This window comes from Dendronephthya gigantea, unplaced genomic scaffold, assembly GCF_004324835.1.
Source record: "Dendronephthya gigantea isolate DGI-Jeju-01 unplaced genomic scaffold, DenGig_1.0 000176F, whole genome shotgun sequence".
Classification (NCBI taxonomy): Eukaryota; Metazoa; Cnidaria; class Anthozoa; order Malacalcyonacea; family Nephtheidae; genus Dendronephthya; species Dendronephthya gigantea.
In genome coordinates, this window is record NW_021163186.1 from 135488 (window position 1) to 158393 (window position 22906).

A 22906-nucleotide genomic window follows, 5' to 3' on the forward strand; every position below is an offset into this window, starting at 1 on the left:
TTTTCCCGCCTGATTCCTCACCAAATGTTTTGAGATATTGTTGAATTAAAGCATCCCTTTCTTTTTTATCCACAGAGCTTTCTAGTTTTAACGAAAACAGTTGATCTTTGCTGCTCATTTTGATAAATTTTTCATGTCCGATCTTTGCCACTCATCTGTCCATTCACGCGTAAATATTGAAAACACGCGAGATATTTAAATCCCTTGTCGCTGAGGTTGTTTCCCCCCGGGAATTTCTTCCCCTTTAACATATTTTCTTAGTGAACCTTGTGAGCGACAGGGGGAATAACGCCACGAATGTGCGGTGAAATAAATTAGATATTGAATATGGCTTCTCTTTCGTCGAGAAAGAAGAAAAAAGACGAAGTTATTCAAGAAGATAGCGACGAAGATTCTTCAAGCGAGGCCGAAAGCGAGAATTCTGAGTCAGATCTCCACCCAGATCTGGTAAGAAACGCAATAAAACATGCACAAACTGTACTAATAAAGGAGATATTTTTAGTTTATTTTGTGCATGTTTTGCACGTTGTCGTTCACTAGTACTGTACGCACACTTGTTACTGTAAACTACAACTTTTAGGAAATTCAAGTTGAATTTGAAGCAAGAACTCCAGAAGCCTCAGATTTTGCAGGAATAAAAAGATTATTGCAGCAGGTAGGTTATCAGAACTGCAAAATGACTGGAAGCATCTAATAGACAAGATTGTATAGAATATTAGGAATAAAAATGACCAGCAAATACTTTTAAGGAAACAGGAGCTGATCTTGACCAATTTACTGCTGTAATATATTTTTAGCTTCTGCCAAAAACCAGCATAAATCTCTCTGAAATTACAGATCTTATTTTGAATCAGTCGAAAGTTGGCAGTGTTTTGAAGGTATGGTATTAGATTCATCCAGGAATCCTGCAAACGAAATAGTAATTATTGCATCGGTCATTGTCATGTTACAATCTGAAAAATTTCTGAACCTTTTAGTGTATCGCAGACAACAATGACAATGATGACAACAACGAGGAGGATACTTACGGAATTACTACAGTCTTGAACATTAACCATCATAAGGTAACTTTACCAATTGAAATGATGCAACAGATTATATCTACATGTTCAACTGCAAATTATCAAACCACTGATGTTTTCAAAAGCAAGGCTAGGGTAGCTTTTTAATGAAGTTTGAATCTATTTCTCTTGTTCAGGAGGTAGCTGCAGTCAGAGACTTCCTTAATCTTGTTACAACAAGTTCTCAAGATGAACAATTTTTAAAAATCCTTCAAGATCCACAGCCCACTATGGGTTGGTTAATAAGCGAGCGATTTATCAATATTCCAGCTCATATTGCTCCACCACTCTATGCAAGCCTTTGGTAAGTACAAACTGACATTGTGATCATGCAATTATATGCTACAAACAGTAAACATGCATAGATCTATTAGAATTTGTAATGATAAATTAGTTCAAGCAAGTTTCAACTGCATTTCAGGTCAGAGATTGAGAAGGCAAGAAAAAAGGTATTAACCAACTTTTTCTTGGTGGGAAGGCTTATTAGTCCTAATTTTGGAGAGGGGCTCAAAATTAAGTGACGTGCTTTGAAACATGAGGCTTTTTGCCTGGGAGAGGCAACTAAATTAGGAAAAATCTTCATATTTGGTTGATGGATGGTTTGAAGCCTCTTATTTGTGGGAGATTAGTATTTAAGAAAGGCTTTTTAAGGGGCTTCGGTATAACAACTGCTGCATGAAAATAGACAAGACCCAAGGGCCCACACCAGGTAGTATGATATGAAAGTTATGTGTCATCATACTAAATTCTATGACAGTTAAAAGGACAAGAAGTGTTTTTATTTATCTTAGGCTGTTGTTATACAACATTTGATGCAATGTTTCTGGAATACTACCCCTTGTGAGGGGCTGTTGTCTTAATGAGAGGTTCTTATTTCAGTGAGACTTATTTGAAGAATGTCCATACTTGAGGGTAGCTCTTTTTTCAGAAAGCTGCGCAACAAAGAGACCCTCTTTTTTTAGGAAGGCAACTATTTTAGAAAGGTTGCATGCCATTCATAGGGGGCTGATATATATTGCAAACCTCATTCATATGCTTTACTATGTTTTCTTACATTTCAGGGGAAGCCTTTTAAATTTGACTATCTTCTCTACATATGTAAATCCTACAAATTTGATGTATCAAGCAACAAGAAAAAAAAGAAAAATCAAGTGAAGGAAGGGCAAGACCTGATGTTTATAAATGCTGAGGATGAACTACTATGTCAGGTTAGTGGAAGTCCAGTTGTAGTTTGAAGTAACAATATTTATTCTGAAATTTACAAAAAAACACAAACAGTATACAAGTATACAATAAGTATTCAATACACATTATGTATTGCATACTACAGGGTGTCTTGAAGAAATGCAATCGATATTAACAGACCTTTACGAAGGTTATGTTAAATTTAATGATTCAACCCAATATATTTATCTATATACATGCTGTATGTTAGATTATTTCTTGCCATTATGCAAGAAATATATATATATATTATATATTATATTATATATATATATATATAATATATTATATATATATATATATATTATATATATTATATATATTTAATATATATATATATATATATTTGACAAAAATTTTAGAATGATAATTAGTGATTGAAATAACTTGCCAGATTGAAGACAAAACGAAGCACCTTTGAAATTTTTGCTAAATAGTACTACAGGTATAAAATACCTGTAAGCCATGTATGCGCAAATAGTACTATAATCGTTATTGACAGTGCGGATAAGTCTACCTCAAATTACTCGCAAAATTGTTGTTTATGGTGAATCACAAGAATGTGATGTGTATATTCATATGCAAATTTGTAACGAACTTTAACCTCCTGTAACGCATGAGTGGACTTGGACTTTCGTAGGTTCGTTTACAGTGTGATTTTATGTGCGATTTTCTTATTTTGATGACGGATGTGAACGAGCTTTTGTAGTTACATCAGCATTCGTAATGAGGGGACTCGTTCACATCTATACCAAAAAAAGGAAATTGCACTAAAGTAAAAAGCGAACAAATAAATTTAATGTAAAATTTTGTATTCGTATAACCTTTTTTAAATTAGAAAATATCGCATTAAGGTAGCTAGTTCATTCAGGAAGAGTAAATATAATCCAAAGGTTTAATATAAAATGATTCCACAGCCGCTTTTTCGGCTAAAACGACGAATAGTATAAATTATCAATTTATACTAAACCGAGTTTGTTTTCGCAACGGCCTTGAGCTATCCTCCTATAGGGGTCGAGAACTATATCGTCTTGGTGCATATCCGTAATTATACACTCGCAATATTATTACATTACAGTTTCAAGTTTAAAAATTAATCTTCAAATGACGCCAAATGGAAAACTCCTTTTAAAGGTGATAAACTGCTTCCTCTATGTCACACTCACCGCTGCGAGTGACAACTATACTTACTTTTTCGGCTTCTTCCCTAGCATTAAGAAACATTTGTCGCACATCTTGGTCGGACTTTAAATCGACCAGTGTGCATGTAGCATCGTTACCAATAATTTCACGTTGCAGTTTCTGAAAATCAGCTTTAATCCCGATATGGCTATGTTCTTCTATTGCAGTTTTTAAGCTTTTCAAAGTATTCTCAGTCATAGTACAACGGTAGTAAGTTTCATCACCCTGTTTTTTGACCAAAAATTTCTTTTCGGTAAGGTTTCCGACTGCAATGAATTTCAAAGCCATATCTGCAGTTGGTCGTTCGTTTGGGTTTGGCTTCATTAAGCTATCGATCAAGTTAAATAATATGTCGTTTTGATGCGACAAATGTTGAGGACCACGATTCCCGTTTATAAGTTCCTTGATCTCATCTGGCCATTGGCTTTTCGTTGGAAGATAGCGGCTGAGAAAATACAGAACGATTCCTGCGCTGTAGAGATCCACTTTGTAATCGTAAGATCCAGTATCAAGTTCAGGCGCGCTGAAGAATGTATTTCCAACTTGGGGGGATAGCGGTGCCAGTAATGGAGCAACAGTGAGCGGAAGAGAGCCTTCGATTATAGACCCAATTTCTCTGGAAAGACCAAAATCAGCGATCTTAACGACAATTTCGGTGATTTGTTGTGGCTGTGGATTTGCTACGAGAATATTACGGGGGTGAATATCGCGATGAACCCAGCCGATTTGGTGTATAGCATTTAAACCATTCAAAATTTGAGGGAAAACGTGCGCCCAAAGTGGTTTCGGAGTTGAGACTTTAATAACTTGAGAACCGACTATATCGTAGATAAAATTTTCTAAGTTTGCCAGACAGAGTTCCATTTGAATAAACAGAAATGGCGTGTTTTCGATATGGTTTTGCCAAGAACCGTAATATCTGACAATATTCTTCCTCCATAGTTCTTCTTTGTATTGTGTCAGTATCTCCAATTCTCGTTTCTGGTATTTTGTGTTTCTCCTGTTGCAATCTGTCGTCTGAACAACCTTTATCGCATATCGACGATCGTCATGGATGTCCCTAACTTTAAATATAACACCGCAACCACCTCTTCCAAGTAGCGCTTCTGTATAATAATCCCGCCTATGTAAGCTAGGTTTTACTTTTTCTAAAAGGCTGTCCTGTTCTTTGTTCATGCTACGATTCTTGTCACAAATTACTCCATATAAATTCCCCCCATATTTTTTGTGTTTCAATACCGAACTTTAATCACAATATTATGGTGTTATGGAAGTCAGGAGTTTGTATATACTTTCGAATCGAGCCAATCAGTGATGTACGATGTGATCATGTAGATCGCTGATTGGCTCAAAAATATATATTGTTGCAGCAGGTGGCGTAGCCAGCCTGACGATTTAGTCATACTATGCAAATTTTATGTTACTACCGTTTGCAAGCTACCGTGAACCGTGTCCAATCAAACGTTTTGTTTTACGTTTATTTCCGGTGACGTTTGCGCGCGTAAACGTCATGTTCTCTAAGTACAATTGTTTACTTTTGCTCGCCGAAAAGTTAACCTTTGACATAGTAACTGTGCACCCAAAAGAAAAATACGGCATTTTAAAATCACGAAAACCAGGCGATGGCAGCTCCCAGAATCAACAAATATGGAAGAACGTATGGCCCAGGAAAGGCTTTGTCTGAAGATATTCGAACGTGTGTCATTGCTGAGCTCTTGCAAGCCGAAGGGGATAGATGTACAGGTTTTACTAACGCCTCGTTTAAAGATGTCGCAAAGAGATTTAAAATATCCCACAGCTCCGTGTCAAACATATGGAGAACATACTGCGAAAGATATACTGTACAGGAGTCAAAACGTGGTGGAAATTTCAGTCAGAAGTTAAATGCTGATGACCTTGAACTAATAGAAATATTGAAAACAGAGAACGGCTCAATTTCACTAAATGAAATTTATGAAATTTTGAGTGAAGTTAATGACGATAATACACACATTTCCTTATCCACAATATCTCGAGCTGTGAGAAAACATATGCTTTCTGGAAAAAGATATTCCAGGAAAAAATATCACATGTTGCCACTCAACGTTTCACCCAGTCGAACTTGCTTTATACGCAGATATTTATTGACTACGTATGCTCTAAAGACCCTTGGCGTTTAAAATTTTTTGACGAAGCAGGCCTGAAAATTCCCGACGTTGGTACAAGACGCTACGGCCATTCACCAGTCGGTGAAAGGTGTGTAAACGTCATTAGAAAATATGAATCCCCAAACAATACATTAAATTTGCTTTTTCTTTGAACGGAGCTGATTATTATAGCGTTATTCCGGGAGCAAGTAACACCATGGAATTCCTCAATTTTTTTGAAGAAGCTGCGGCAGCTATTAATTTGAACACTCATCGCCCAGTATTTGGTGTGGGTGATGTTGTTATAATGGATAATTTGGCGGTTCACCAATACGAGGGTGGGGAAGTTCTTGAAGAATTTTTGGGAGAGATGGGTATAGAGCTTCTGTATACCCCCGTTTATTCACCGGATTTAAATCCTATAGAGCTGTGCTTCAATAAAATAAAAACTATGCTTAATTATGAATTAAAATCTCGAGTTCATGACAATTTACCCTTGGCAGCCATGCTCGCTATTGAACAGATTTCCCAAGAGGATATGAAGGGTTTCTATAAATATACTTCATACTTATTTCCACATATGTAAATGTTACAGTAAGATAGAGATATTTCTACAAAGATAGTACGCGTGGTGTAAATAATACCAAAGTTACCACCATGGCGCAGTGTCATTGATTACACTATACTGACTTGTTTTCATTTTGATAACAGACAAACATTTTACGGACAATATCAAATTTTGGACAAGATAAAAAATAAAATTTGTATAAACAAAACGTAAACAATGTGATTAATGTTGAAAAAATGTACTTTTTTACAAATAAATTTTGTAAAAACGTCATTAGAACAAATAAATTTTGTTCATTGTAGATGATAATTTCCACAGTGGCACAAAAACGGAACGTATAACTTGAAAGTTTGTAATTAAAAGTTTTCTTAAACAAATATAAATTCACGTTCAAAGTAAGCCATTGTAACTTGAAGAAAATGTTGGAACTTACAATGTCAATGATCATTTGTTTGCATTCTTAAGGGATAGTAACAAACTCGCGGCATCTGCATCGTTAGAAGACATAGACATAGCAGGGCCAGGGGTGTCTGTGACACTTTCATATTGCTCAAATTCGTCACGAGTTTCGCTTCGTGGCTCAGTGTCGTAAGAACTAATCGATAAAGCCATGCGAAATTGCTCATCCTCCTCAACTTCATTTTGCGGCGCGTAGCGAAACATATCGCTTGTAGGCATCTTCGATATAGTTTCACTTGAACGAGGAAAAACAATTCCTTGTTTTTCGAGGTGATCTTTAAAAGGATTTTCCCGAACGCGACGAGACCTTACCTGCGACATGCCGACAGTCGCAGACGAAACACTTTCGTCTTCTTGAATTGCTCTACGTAAACACTCCATAACTTTATGTCTCGGAGGAATTTTTCCCCCATAATGACGTTTGCAATATGATTGCAAAATAAAAACATGTTTTCGGAGAAGACTCCAGTTTTTAAAACCGTTAAACGTGTAGGAAGCTTGGTCAACAGCTAAAATTTCTTCCTCCAGCCGATTAACAATGGATGAGCCAACTTTTTCAGCAGCATCTTTTTTTTTTGAAGCTCAGCTTCTAACTTACGTCCGATTGACTCCAGTCGCACTATAGCATTCTTTTTCTTTCTGGTATCTATTTCTCCGGGATGTTGCTTTTCTTCTCCACATTTGAACACAGAGTCGCATCGCTCAAAAATACAAGTCCTATATAACTGTATGTCCCATTCTAAGATGACATCGGCTACACAAATTACCAACGGATTGATTGTTAGACTTCGCTTCTGCTATCCGTTGCTTTGTCAACCTTTCTTCACGTTTCAATTTTTCAATGGCATTGTCATTCTCTTTAATTTTATGTTGAGTCTTCTCGATATATCTAGCTATCGGTGTCTTGCCAGTGTTCTGATATAGTTGGGTACTATTGTTCATATCACTTTCTTCTTGACTTTCTTCGTCGCTACTTGCCGGTCGCCTGTCAAATGTCTCCTCGTAATCGTCATCTTCGAAAATATTATTCGTTTTGTTTGAAAAAGTTAACTTCTTTTTAACTAATGGCGTCGCACGCTCAATAGTCGAGGCAAATGTTGTACTTGAGAATCGAGATTTCTTTTCCTGTGGGCTGTATTGCTTCCCCTGCAAAATAACAGGGGTAGTTGATTCGTCTATTTTGATCACCATCCTCAAAGTATTATCCGTATTAGGCACGGCGCTCAGACATCGTATAGCATCTTTAAGATCAGAGTTCTCGTACATAGTCACATACGTGCCTTCATCATCTCGATATTCAATTCGAACTCGGTCGCTGACAAGGAATGTTCCACCAACAAAACGCTTTATATCATTTTTAAATGAGTCCAACGACATTTTGAACAATTGTTCGTCATTATTGTAAGTTTTTACTTTACATCTGTCTTTGCCATACAATATTTTAACTTGAATCATTATTGTAAACCGAATTTTTCTAGCTCAAACGTTAACTTTTCGGCGAGCAAACGTAAACAATTGTACTTAGAGAAAATGACGTTTACGCGCGCAAACGTCACCGGAAATAAACGTAAAACAAAACGTTTGATTGGACACGGTTCACGGTAGCTTGCAAACGGTAGTATCATTATTCATTTCTTTAGAAATTCATTGTTTTCACAGTCAACGAACACCAAAATGTTAGCATAGCATGACTCAATTGTCGGGCTGGCTACGCCACTGGTTGCAAGAAAATAGTAGAAATTAGTACCCTTGTCCTCTGAGCCCTCGCCGTTTGCCAGCGCTTCGCGCGGTCTTGGGACGATAAAATTGTTTTAAAATAAATAAGTGTCCGTTGTTTTATATTTATAGTTTGTTTTCCCTGCCTGCTATGGATAACGCTTCAGCGCTTAAAATATTTTGTATAAACTCCCCTCCCAATAATCGTTTTTATGCTTCCATTCAAATACTGTATTCAATTCACGTGCCAAGTTTTATTAATGTATTATAATAAGGAAATTGTGATTAATATATATATCTATAATAAACATTAAGAAATGCCAAAAAAGTCAAAATCTCATGAAATTTGTTCAATATTCTAAGAATGAAGTGTAATAAACGGCACATAGCGGTGGGAATATGTCAAAATTAAAAAAATGTTTTTATCTGGGTTCAATGACTGTGACCACTAATATGCTAACTTTTTCCCCATCCCTTTCGGCAGAAGCGAATATATCCCGTGCGTCTTTGTCGGACGTTATTCCAACTTTTACGTTCCTGTTACGATTGGTGGTCTCCTGTTCGAGTGTCTGAGCGTCAGCCTGAATGCCAATATGGCTGTGTTCTTGTATTGCAGTTTTCAAACTTTCCAGCCTAGCATCGGGTGCTGTGCATCGGTAGTATGTTTTATGGCCTTTTTTTCTTACTAAAAACTCCTTTTCGGTAAGGTTCTTGCTCTCGCCTTGAATGTACTTCAAAGCCATATCTGCAGTTGGTCGTCTGTCTGGTTTTTCCTTCATTAAGCGGTCGATCAAGTTGGCTAATACTTCGTCTTTATGCGACAAATGTTGAGGACCACGATTCCCGTTTCTAAGTTCCTTGATCTCATCTGGCCATTGGCCTTTCGTTGGAAGATAGCGGCTGAGAAAATACAGAACGATTCCTGCGCTGTAGAGATCCACTTTGTAATCGTAATTTTTAGTTGCTAGTTCAGGGGCCCTGAACAGTTTATGTCCAACATTAGGCGTAAGCTCTGGCATTTCTGGATCAACAGTGAGTACGAGAGATGCTTTAAATATAGACCCAATTTCTCTGGAAAGACCAAAATCAGCGATCTTGACGACAATTTCGGTGATTTGTTGTGGCTGTGGATATGCTACAAGAATATTACCGGGGTGAATATCGCGATGAACCCAGCCGATTTGGTTCATTGACTTTATTGACTTTATTAAAAACGGTACTATTTCACCAAAATAATTATTTACAAGAATATTAATTAAAAGAAGAGAAAGAAAAAGGGTGATCTTCCAATAGGCCGAGTGCATGCACTATATACATATATTAAATAAATTTTGGCAATTGTGAACATTAACATATTTGTTTCATTTTAGTTTTAAAGCTTGAGATATTGCTAGTTGATTTTATTTCAGTGGAGAGGTTATTCCAAGCCTCAGCTCCCCTATAGGCGAAAGCCTTTTTCATGCTGTTTGTTTTAGGCTTAGGTAATGCGAAATTGTATTCGCTATTTCTTGTATTATGGGTATGTATAGCATTGGTATTAGTAAAGATTTCAGTCAGGTAATTTGGAGTCATTTTGTTTTTAACTTTAAACATGAGAAGCGCTAATTGGTGATCTCGTCTGGCTTGAAGGTTAGAGATCCCTACTTTTTTCAAAATATCAGCAGATCGAATCTCATAGCTTTCGCGCGTTATAATTCGGAATGCTCGGTTTTGGAGCTTTTGTAATTTGTCTGATAAACCCTTTCCTAGGCAACCCCAAACTTGCGAGCAATAATCAAAGTGTGGTTGAATAATTGATTGATATATTGTAATTAGTGTTCTAAAATCCACTATTTCTCGAAGCCGTCTTAGGATGCTGAGGCCTGCATTTACCTTTTTAGTAATTAGGTTCACTTGTGCATTCCATGACAAGTTTTCGTCAATATTTACACCAAGAGATTTAGTTACTTTAACTCTGTCTATTTTCCTACCATCAATATGTATGTGAGGATGTGCATCAATTTGATTAATTCTTTTATTGCTACCTAATATCATGTATTCCGTTTTGGAATGGTTTAAAGTTAATTGGTTGGCTGACATCCAAGTTGATTTTTTTCTAAATCATGGTTAAGATTCTCTGCAATTTCATTAATATTTTCACTAGATGTATCGATTTGGGTATCGTCGGCAAACATGCTGGTGCTTGTTCTCTCTAGACATTGAGGCAGATCATTTATGTATATTAGAAATAAAAGTGGCCCTAGAGCAGAGCCTTGTGGGATGCCTGTTTTTACACGAAGTGGTCCAGATGTGTGGCCCCCTACTTTGCAGTATTGCGTTCGGTCTGTCAAATATGACTTGAGCCAACACAGCGCCGTTCCTGTTATGCCGTAAATATCCAACTTTTTAAGTAGAATATCATGATTCACAGTATCGAAAGCTTTTTTTAAGTCTAAGAACACGACACCATTAAGTTTGCCGACATCAATATTTTGATACCATCTATTGGTGATGTCTAGCAATGCAGTAACCGTAGAGTGGCATGGTCTAAATCCGTGCTGGGAGCTACTTAACAGGTTTGAGGACATTAAATAGTCATAGATCTGGTTGTGTACCAACTTCTCCATAATTCGTGCTACAATTGAGATGACAGATATTGGTCTATAGTTTGAGGTACAATTTTTTGCCCCAGATTTGTATATTGGTGTTACTCTTGCAATTTTCCAGTCACAAGGAAAAATACCGGTGCGAATTGATTGATTAAAAATCAATGAAAGTGAAGGGGCAATAGCGGGAGCAGCAATTTTAAGGAATTTAGCTGAGATGTTGTCGATACCTGATGCTTTAGAGGCACTTAGATTTTGGAGCAAATTTAGGGTTTCTAATTCCGAGATCTCTTTAAAGCAAGATAGTGGGCGATTTGGGCAGTCTAAAGCCTCAAGGTAACTTTCTGGAGTTATATTTGTGCAAGGTATATCTTTAGATAATTGTTCACCCAAGTCCGTAAAATACTGATTAAATGTATTCGGTATGTCAGAAGGGTTTATTGTCGCACCTGCCTCATTTTTTAACTCTTGTATCTTGTTATCTTTATAGGATTTATTTAACAATTCATTAATTGTTTTCCAAGTTTTTTTAAGATTCCCCGAATTATTTTGTAATTCATCTTGATAGTGCTGACGAACTGTATCCTTAATTAATCTGTTATAATTATTTTTTGCTGATTTGTAGGCACGCCAGTCAGTGTCTAATTTAGATGAGATTGCTTTTTCTTTTAAATAGACATTATGTCTTTTTTTAGCAACTAGGTCCTTGGTCAGCCATGGCACGCGTTTGCCAGACACCCTACGTTTCTTTAAGGGGGCATGTTTATTAATGACATCGAGAAATGCGTTCTTCCAGATATTCCATGACTTATTAGGGTCCTGATAGTCTAAATTAAGGTTCGAAAGGGATTCTAATTCAAAGAGAAAATTTGATCTGTTGAAGTGTTTAAAATCATGGTATTCAATAAATCGAGATGACTCTTTAACTATATGGATTTTGCGTATACCGTATATTAAATAATGGTCACTAATAGTGATGATTTTCACACCACTAGAGATAATACATTCTGGTTTGTTTGTATAGAAATGGTCAATTAGAGACACACTGTCTTTTGTAACTCTGGTAGGATCTTTTATTAATTGTTCGTATTGGAATAATTTGGTAATAATTTGGTAATAGCATTTAAACCATTCAAAATTTGAGGGAAAACGTGCGCCCAAAGTGGTTTCGGAGTTGAGACTTTAATAACTTGAGAACCAACTATATCGTAGATATAATCATCTAAGTTTGCCAGACAGATTTCCGTTTGAATAAACAGAAATGGCGTGTTTTCGATATGTTTTTGCCAAGAACCGTAATATCTGGCAATATTTTCAGTCCAAAGTTCGTTTTTCGGTCTTTTCAGTATCTCCAATTCTCGTCTCGGGTATTTTGCATTTGGATCATTTTCGTCATTTGGCACGCGAAGAATCTTTATGGCGCATTTCTGTCCGTTAGCGTCCTCAGCCTTAAATACAAAACCATAGCCGCCTTCACCAATTTGTTCTCCTAAACTATAACCATGCATGTTGAAAATGGTAGAAATTTGCTGTGCTTGTTTATCGTCCATGTCTCTAAGAGTTGTGGCCGAGAAGAATTTATTGCTAATAATAAATATGAAGAATGTAACAGGTTTTTCCAAAAAAATTATAAATTTAAATTACTCATCACAATTTTATCGTCAATAACAAAATCAGCATGAAAAAACTTTGCATAAGCTGTGCCAATTGTGGATTTTTGTCGGTTAACTAACGACGACAAAAGATATTTCTTTCTGTGTATGGGTTTGCCAATGTTTAAACTCCTGTTTTTTGTCGCTTTTGCCTCTTTCGTAGGCTGTTGGTAAGCTACCTAGGATCGAGATTATTATCTATTGCTGTCTTCAAAACCATTCATCCATTTTACCATAGGCGGATCTAGGAATTTGAAACATTGTCAATTATTTTTCTCTTTCGGTTTCGATTTAATGCATATATATATATATATATATTAATATATATATTATATATATATATATTATATATATATATATATATATATATATATATACATACATATATATACATATATATATATATATATATATATATATATATATATATACATACATATATATACACATATATATATATATATATATATATATATATATATATATATATTTCCTCAAAGTTTGAGAAACTTTGCAGTATTGTGATGAGTGGCGAAAATTCAAACGAGTCAGTAAGTCAGTCAGCCAGTCATCATAGTGTAAACTTTACGGGGGTTAGGTTGATTTGTGCGTAACTTTTTGTATATGATCAGTAATTTAAAGTTTTTAAATCAGTTTAACCTGCTTTATTTATTAATGCACTATATCCCTTTTGCAAAGTTCACCAAAATATTGAGGAATTTTGACGGTTACTGTAAATTTTCAAGCATTGCTTTTCCGCGTTTTGTATTTTGTCTTAAAGGCTTTTGCGCAGAATTACCCCCCGGAACACCCGATTTTTTCTCTTACGTCGCAACTGCGCATGTGCCGTCGAAACTTGAACATTATTCAGTATTCACGATGTAAAGAAACGAGGAGCGACGAGCATTGCTTCAAAACATTCCGGGCGTAAAAATCGAGCAATTCTTTGAGAATCTACGCAATTTATCAACTTATGTTATGAATTACGAGCATTAAATTCAACACAAATATAATTTGAAAGGTTTATTCCATAAATAGAGCTAAGAGGTTAGGAAGAAACCGAAACGACGCTGTGTTGCTTATGTATTGATAGACTCTTACACGAATGTATATTATGTCGATAGCAAGTCGATACCTGAAATTCTGCATACAGTACATAAATGATACTATACAAAACGGACATTTTGTGCAGTAATGTAGTCAAATCATTTTGGCGGTATACAGTATTGATTATAAGTATATTGTTTGCATCGATTTACGCGTCGAAGTATCCACATCTATATATATAGACATAATATGCACCGCGGTTTATTTACATTATTTATAACGCAACTATTTTGGCTATTCTTATGAAGTGACGGATGAATTGTTGCCATCATATAAATGTTGTGAATGTAGTCACAGTTGTTTGACGAAGAAAAGAGACTAAACTGAAATTCGCGCCCGGTTAGGCCGGTTTACATGGGCAACTAAAATTATAGTGACAGTATCTGCGGCTAACGTAACTTGAGTACTTTGAGTAATTTCCTTTTGATTAATGTTTAACCTAGTTCATTATATTTTTACTGGCATAAGTCAAAACGTTTATGTTGGGACAAACGTCTGGTTGCTTAGGCATTACAGGACATGAAAACTTTGCACTATATCCTTGGATCCCTAGTTTATATTTGTATCAATCCCATTATATATTGCTGTGTTCTTTAATTGCAACTTGCAAACTTTTTAAGTTATCATCAGGTTTGATGCATCGGTAATAAATTTCATCATCGTGTATCTTTACAAAAAAATTCCTTGGCCTTTGGGTTGTGCATGCTTTATTTATTTAAGGCAGTGAGTAAATGAAATAACTTATTTTCTTGATGGGACAAATCTTCAAGATCACGATTTCCCTAATTGTCGTAAATGAAAGTTCCTTAATTGTCGTAAATGAAATCCAACAAGTTTTTGAGACAGAGTTCTGTTTGATGAAACGGAAATAGCTCGTTATAATATCTGATAATATTTTGCTTCCAAAGGTCTTCCTTACACTTTTCTATTTCTCGATCGTCTCTGGTATTTCAGTTGCGTTTCTATCGCTGCCGTCGTTCGCACTGCGAAGAATCTTTATGGCGTATTTCTGTTTGTCAACAATGTTCTCGACTTGCAAAACTAGCAAAGCAGAACTGCCAGCCACCTATGTTTTTATGTTGGTAGCCATTACGCATTTGTTAACCTATATTACATGACTCTATCATGCACTAAAAAGTAAAATTGATCCTGCCATTGGAGGGAGTAATATAATATATTAAGTAAATTGCATCTCTTCTCATTTTAAACTATAATCGAAGTAAAACATCAGCTTTATTTTGTTTATGTTTCAACAGAAAGCATCAGCGAAGTTTGACAAAGACGTCACAGAGCAAAGCGATGTTCTGGTGTCTGGCAAATGGCGGGAAAACGACAGTCAGATGAGATCATTCAGGACATTCATGTTAATACATTGGAAAGAAATGGAAAAAATAACGACAGAAATGGAACAATTTGCAGCGTGAGACTGAGTCGGGTAACTATTAGCGTGTTTTCATTCTATAATTTAGTACCAAAATTTGTGAGCTGGCGCGAAATATCTTGCGACGGAAATATGCGATTTTGTTACAAAAGGTACCGTCCAACTTGTGACGTCCAGCAACGATACCCGGTCAACTTCGTTTAATTTGCAAAGGTTGATCTTCGATATGAGAAGAGTACAGTCCAAAAAACAACGTCTTGTAAACTAAAAATATAAACTTTCGTCGATAGAGCTAGACAACAATTTTGCTGTCTGAAAAATCGTTGTCTTGTTTTTTATGAAAGCTCGATTTACAAGTTTTCATAATGTTTTTAGGAATGTTTATTCCTATATTTTATTTCATCATGATTTAGCCTGGTAGAGCATTTCTTTACACCTTTAAAATCAAGTCAAAATTGAAATTCCAAAGCTTTTTTATTTCCATAATGTTATAATACCACACAATTAAAGTACAAACGCAGTATGATATTACAAGATAAATATCTATATGCGTATATTAAAATATAACGTTATTTAAAAAACTCTATCTCTGTATTTTAAAATCATAAATAGCTTATTTCTGGCACCGCGTAAGGCTGCTTCTCTTGTTGAGGTGGCTGAATGGACAATAAATAAGAGATAACCTCCTGAAAATATTGGGAAAATATATTCAATATTAATTTTAAACCAAATTGGCACCGCAGATTTTGTGCAGCTCATCAAAAGATGGCTCAGAGGGAGAGGCGAGGGGGTATTTATCGCAGAAGCCAAAAATAAGGTTTTGATGTTTGAATTCGTGACTGCAAACAAACTTACGTGACGGCCAAATGACTGGGCAAAATCCAAAGCTGTGTTTCCATGCTAGAGAGAGGAAAATTATCAGCAAGTGGACCTGGATTGTGAATCACATTCCTTTATATATAGGTCAGCGACTATATCTAGATCAATCCAGGTTTACAGTCCAGTTGTATTGGCTACGTACCATATTCTGTTCTTCAGTATTAGCGCCATATTCCACCAGAAGAGAAACAAGGTCTAAACGGCCTGATAACGCGGCAGCCTGTATTGAAAAGATTGAATGAGGCTTTGAATTCGCGTAGGAGTATTATCCCACGATTCAAGCCATTTGAGATTTAATATATATATAAAAAAGAAAATATCGCATTCAGTTACAAACATAACGGTCAGTGGATACGAAATTCTTATCCACTGATCCCTATATCCCAGCAACTGAACGCGAAGAGTGAGCTCGAGAAGCTGAAGAGAGCAACATCGCGGGCTCTCTCCTTTTAGCCACTGATCTCTATATTGGTAGCTGGATGTATTTATTTACCATTAACACGCTGCGGCCTTGCTTATCGTGAGTGTTGACGTTCGCCCCCCCGTCTAACAAAACCTTCGCGACGTCGGCTTTGCCATCTAACGTGGCTAAACAAGAAAGTGAAAATACCATTAGTTTATCATTTTGACAAAAAACTGCCCTTTATTCTAAGGATGGGACAAATATTTTGCAAATCAATGGCCTGACATACCCAAGCGCATCAACGGTGTCCATTCCGCGACGTCTAACTCGTCAACCTGTGGGTGAATGAGTTTCATTTTAATTTCAATTTAACTGCAAATGTTTGCAGGGATTTTGAATAAAATTTTTGCAGAAATAAAAGGGAGTTGAGTGTATTTTTCATTCCATCCAACCTTCGCTCCGCAGTCCAATAACCACTCCACAACACTCGCTCTTCCGCCATCAACCGCCCAATGAAGGGCATTAGAACCTAAAGATTTCAACATTTAGCTATGTTAGTATTAGAAGATACAAATCAAATATTAATGCAACAAGATTTCAGTATAGTTAACTCTGACTGCGAAATTATACTAAAAGAGGTGTTCTAAATTTTATGGGGTATGCCACGCCCATAATGTACGCCAATATCCCGACGTACCCCCTTGATCCTTTACTTCGATTGAAGCGCCATGTTCTTTCAACGTCATAGCCACGTTAACGTGTCCTGTGAAACATGCCATCATCATGCTAGAGACGAGGCAAAATAATTGACAGCAATCAGTTTAACTTAATCTATAAACTCTTGTATATTTCCACATATTGTTCAGCAAAATCCGAGCATTCAGAGACAATCAGACGAAGTTAAATATTTGATTATGATTTCCACATACCTGTCCTTGCCACTTGAATTGGAGAACGTCACGTCCGCGCCAAGTGTTAGTAAAACATCCACAATACTAAACACACAGAGTCAAATTAGACTCAAATATATTAATTTCTCTATACCCTTGGATCCACAACTCAAAATAAAATAATAATCAATCATCCGTGGTCATACAAGAAAACGTTGTACAGGGACACACTAGGTAGCGTTTTTAAAGACTGTTCAGTGTTTTATTCGTCAATTTACGGGACAGAATAATGGTGGAGATGACAGCTAAGTTTTTGTCACATCAAGTAATTGTATGGTCAGAACAAACATGGACCAGCTAGTTCAGTGTGATACATGCTTAGTTCAAGCAAACAACCAGCCAGAGTGTTAATGGTGGACCAGCCACTTGGCATGGTTATGGCAAATCAAGTGATATAAATGGCCAGGAAATGATGGACCAACTATACTGTTTGGGCAGATCAAGCAATTGACTTTTGCTGTAACTGTTTGACTGTAACAGTTGACAGTATGTTAACAAGAAAAGTCTGATCTGCTTGGGAACCAAACTTCAAGGATTCCACTTCAAGTATGGACATATACTGGTTTTTCTAAATTATGTGATCATATTCTCAGCACCTTGTGTAACCCTTCTGTGCGGCGACCATGAGTGGAGAGCATCCCATCTTGTCAGGAACATCAACCAATGACTCGCTATGGGATTATTAAGCAAGATGTCAGAAATGAAAGCTTGGAATGTGAAGGTAAATACTTATGATATCTTTACTTACTAGTTGTTTAGAATTTTTTTCACTTTATCAACATCCCAGTTTAAAACTGCTCGGTGAAGCTCTGCCCCAGAGCACGGGAAATCTAAATTATTGTTGAGTATGGTGAGTTAGGCATTTAACTAGATCCTGGGGAGAAGGCTTCACCCTAGGATCTAGTTACATGAAGATCAATGGCTGTTAGCAATGAGGTATTTCATACTCATTGTCGTGACTTCTATCGCAGAACTCCAGGGACTAGACATGGTTGAAAGGTTGATTTGAACTCTGTAGCAATGTCGAGTGTTCTCTTTTAGACCATCTAGTATGCATGTCTTTGCATAACCACTGAAAAAATGATTTCATAAATCAGGCTTTGAGTCAGGTTTCAAGTAGCCCTGAGCTTGCAGCAGTGAACCCAAATAAGACTTATTTGAGTTCACTGGTTTGCAGTCATTTTGTAAGAGGAAATTCTAATATCTAACCTATAGACATTGCGATATTGTCCCGAAATGCCTGCCTCCTGAACGCAATATTTTGTCCTTTCGCATTCATTGGGCTTCTTCTCTTGATCCCAAAATAGTTCAATACTGCAGTGCGTGACCCTGCCAATCCTTGGAGGGTCTGGTTTATCTGAAATTAATATGTGAGGGGTGCGTTAAATGACAGGGGACAGCGTGACTACTTGATTTACAAGGAGATCTGAGGAGATCTGCACACAAATATTGCAAATTCTTATTAGCTAACAAGAAGGGCTAATATTTGACAAATAGTCAGATGTCATAGAGCTGTTTTCTATAGATAAGTTTGTATAAGAAAATTAACAATCTTGCAACAGGGAGGCCTTGTTTGTTTGGAAAAAAGTAACTTTTTTGGGCATGTTTATGCATTTGAAACAAGCTGTGCGATTTCTGGGCACAACGTAAAGAACAACGTACCCATAGCGATAATAATTCAGCTGTGATCACTGGTTACATAACTGTAATTTGATCTGAAAAGTTCATACAACAAATATATATGTAAGAAGCGATCTCCTTGCGAAAGCAGGAAGACTAAAGAGGGAAGGCCATAATACGGGAATCGTGTCTGTAATTTTGACACGAAGCAATATAAACGGTTCGATAAAGACTGAGAATTATTAAATGCAAACACACGATTCACAAAGCATAGAAATTGATAATCCCTAATGTAAACACAATCTGTAAACCATCAACAAAGCGCTTGAAAACAGCCTTAATTCCACTGTTTGTTTGGTAGAAAAATAATGATTTATAAGCATACCATTTCCCATTTGCTTTCTGCGAAATTGCTGCACAATTTCAACTTAAATTTCTTAGAAATCTCACCACAATTTCCGATAATAAATCATATAAATACGGTTGATGTGAAATTTATTTCTCGAAGTTACACAAAGTATTGAAATCGAAAGTCGCAGGCTTGCTGACCCAACTTGTTCGCGGATGCGTGTGCACGGCCAAATATTGATCAGGTTGTCACATCAGTACTCAGGAATGAACAATGCTGTGCTGCACCCTCGGAACACTATTGTTAACAATATTTTTGAAGGCTTCTTGAATCATCAATGTTGATGTAATCACGATGCAATGTTGTTGTAACAAGTTGCATCAACATTGACGATTCAACAAGCTTCAACAACATCGTTAACAATACTGTTCACACGCTGCAGCACAACATTGTTCACTCCTGTTTTTAACAACTTGTGTCAACATGATGATTTTTACGCGTGTAGAACTTGGAAATTCGCGCACTGGACAAGATACTGATAATATTTTTCACACTAATTCCAGGCACCAGTACCGTAGAGAGCCCAGGCTCAGCACTGAAACAATCGACTGATTCGTACAACTGAATCAATATTAAATTCTGGGCTGTCCACGCCAGTACTCGACAAGGGAGCGCAACTTAAAGTCTTGCCTTCGTCTTTTCTGTGCACATTCTGAAAATCTCTCATTACTAAGGTTTTTATTTAGTTACTCGTTTCCTCAGAAACTCATTGTTTTTGACTTTTCACAGTCAATGAACACCAAGATATTGGCTTAGCAGGACTAAACAGAACTAAGCCAATATTTTACTTTAAAAAGGTTTTTCCCTTTTTAAGCACGCACTGAAATCTGAGCTTCAGTCACAAGCTTATGTATACTGATAAGCTAGTGACTGAAGTTGGGCTTGAAGCCCAGATTTCAATGCGTGTTTAAAAAGTGAAGGGCGTTGTCGATTTCTCGAAGCCCCTGCTGTGAAGTAAACATTGCGCAAACAGTCATTCTGGCAACAAGACCATGTAATTATTTGATGATGTAGTGCCATATAATTAAGAACTCTGTGACTTCGGGAATCTTGATCAGCGATCGACCGATCGTAATACGGTAAGCCATACTATAAATAGTGTGTATTGTTTATCTGCATGTAGTATCAATCGTAGAAAGAATAAATTATGACGATGTTTCTACAAATTGCGCAGAACGTGACTTCCGACCAACTTTAAATCGACTTCAAAAGCTAACAAGCGCGTAGGATGATCTATATCGCACTTAAAACGAGGTGTTGGAAACTAACGTTTGTATGCCAGCATTGGGAATGTTATTAGTTTTTGTGCCGAAATGAGATGACAGACCGCTATGTGCTTGACACGAGGTCAACTTTGCTTTTGAATAACAACAAGAATTGGTGCTCGAGTGCTCGATATTCGGACAAAAGATCTTGTTTGATTGAATTGATGGCATGATATAAATATATGTCCAAATCTTTACAAGACAAACTCATTTTTTACACACAGCGGAAACCTTAATTACAGTCAGTCACGAAGTATTTTTGAATCCGGTATTGAAACAAGTTCCAGTAAACACACGTTGACAACACACTCAAACTTGCCAACAACACATATCAATTTGTGTATACACAGATTGATTAACGCATACTTTAGTAAGCGTGTATAAATGCAATTTCAAGCAGTATCATAGCCATACAGCCTGACGATTTTGTCCTGCTAAGCTAATATTTTGGTGTTCATTGACTGTGAAAACAATGAGTTTCTGAAGAAACGAGCAATTAAATAATAACCTGAAATTTGACAGGACTATAAATTGCCAAGCTAACTATTGCTAACAACTTCGTCTTTTTTTGTGCACATTCTGAAAATCTCTCACTCATTTTTCTGTCAATAACGGTGGATCGATGTATATTGAGCAACAATTATTTAGGAGGATCGTAAACAGAGCAAGAGGGACTAGCATCATGCAGTGATAGTGAAAAATAAATATGCTAAATCTACACACGTTTTTCCTTCATGCACAAACATGACCCTTCATCTTGCACAACAGCACAAGTTCCATAGTTACGCCTTTCGCATTGTGCTCCATGTGTTGAAAGTATGTATACCTCAGAACTTCCTGAAAAATATTTTGAAAAACTGTTGTTTGCTAACCTTGGTTATTACTCTGCAGGAACAGCTGTATACAGTAACATTAATTATTTATTAGCATTTATTGTTTATTAGGAAAAAAACGATATTTGGTTACGATGCCAACAGCAAGTTTGAGATTATAGTCCGCTCTTTGAACATTTTGTGGCTTCTGTCTCCAATGACAGCCTTTAGCCTCGATCATCAACAACGTTATTTTTAGATTTAACCAGCGAAATTTGTAGGTTTACATATACTCATTGTACTGCAAACATTCCGTTGCAAGAGAGTAATCAAAAGGCAATATAATAAAGTTGCAAAGTCATCTCGATGTGGTATAATTGTTTGTAACAAAGTGATATTATAATTAAGTAAATGATTTAAAGCATGTTTTGGCTCTGCATATTATACATACGCTGATATATATAGTACAATCTTCGTCAGCTTGCAAATTGCTTTTTAGCAATAGTTACCTTGGCAATTTATAGTCCTGTGAAATTTCAGGTTATTATTTAATTGCTCGTTTCTTCAGAAACTCATTGTTTTCACAGTCAATGAACACCAAGATATTGGCTTAGCAGGACTAAGCCAATATTTTATTTTAAAAAGGCCCCTTCCTTTTTAAACACGCACTGAAATCTGGGCTTCAGTCACAAGCTTATGTATAATTATTATGCTGATAAGCTTGTGACCGAAGCTTAACTGAAGCCCAGATTTCAGTGCGTGTTTAAAAAGGGAAGGGCGTTGTCGTTTTCTCGAAGCCCCTGCTGTGAAATAAACATTGCGCAAACAGTCATTCTGGCAACAAGACCATCTAATTATTTGATGATGTAGTGCCATATAATTAAGAACTCGGTGACTTCGGGAAATCGTGATCAGCGATCGACCGATCGTAATACGGTAAGCCATACTATATATAGTGTGTATTGTTTATCTGCAAGTAGTATCAATCGTAGAAAGAATAAATAATGACGACTGTTTGTACAAATTGCGCAGACTGTGACTTCCGACCAATTTTAAATCGACTTCAAAAGCTAACAAGCGCGTAGGATGATCTATATCGCACTTAAAAACGAGGTCTTGGAAACTAACGTTTGTATGCCAGCATTGGGAATGTTATTAGTTTTTGTGCCGAACTGAGATGACAGCCCGCTATGCACTTGACACGAGGTCAACTTTGCTTTTGAATAACAACAAGAAATAGTGCTCGAGTGCTCGGTATTCGGACAGAAGATCTTATTTGATTGAATTGATGGCATGATATAAATATATATGTCTAAATCTTTACAAAACAAACTCATTTTTTACATGCAGCGGAAACCTTAATCCCAGTCAGTCACGAAATATTTTTGAATCCGGTATTGAAACAAGTTCCAGTAAACACACGTTGACAACACACTCAAACTTTCCAACATCACAAATCAATTTGTGTATACACAGATTGATTAACGCATACTTTAGTAAGCGTGTA

General features: G+C 36.5%; 2 protein-coding genes across 2 annotated transcripts; one reads left to right on the top strand and one right to left on the bottom strand.

The window, feature by feature from the left end:
- Positions 1-327: 327 nt before the first annotated feature.
- On the top strand, positions 328-15579 carry LOC114538156 (protein BCCIP homolog). Its single transcript, XM_028559274.1, has 8 exons — positions 328-447; positions 581-655; positions 798-878; positions 978-1064; positions 1199-1365; positions 1483-1510; positions 2123-2269; positions 14937-15579. The coding sequence occupies exons 1-8, from the start codon at positions 328-330 to the stop codon at positions 15102-15104; spliced, it is 873 nt and encodes a 290-aa protein (XP_028415075.1). The 3' UTR covers positions 15105-15579.
- A 6-nt stretch (positions 15580-15585) lies between these two features.
- LOC114538167 (fibronectin type 3 and ankyrin repeat domains protein 1-like) lies at positions 15586-19396 on the bottom strand. The gene is made up of 14 exons (XM_028559285.1): positions 19299-19396; positions 18956-19008; positions 18503-18650; positions 18241-18365; positions 18042-18123; positions 17890-17964; positions 17273-17338; positions 17041-17129; positions 16796-16872; positions 16633-16678; positions 16434-16528; positions 16083-16160; positions 15917-15961; positions 15586-15747 (listed from the first exon to the last, which is right to left on the bottom strand). The coding sequence occupies exons 2-14, from the start codon at positions 18957-18959 to the stop codon at positions 15664-15666; spliced, it is 1014 nt and encodes a 337-aa protein (XP_028415086.1). The 5' UTR covers positions 18960-19008; positions 19299-19396; the 3' UTR covers positions 15586-15663.
- Positions 19397-22906: the final 3510 nt, after the last annotated feature.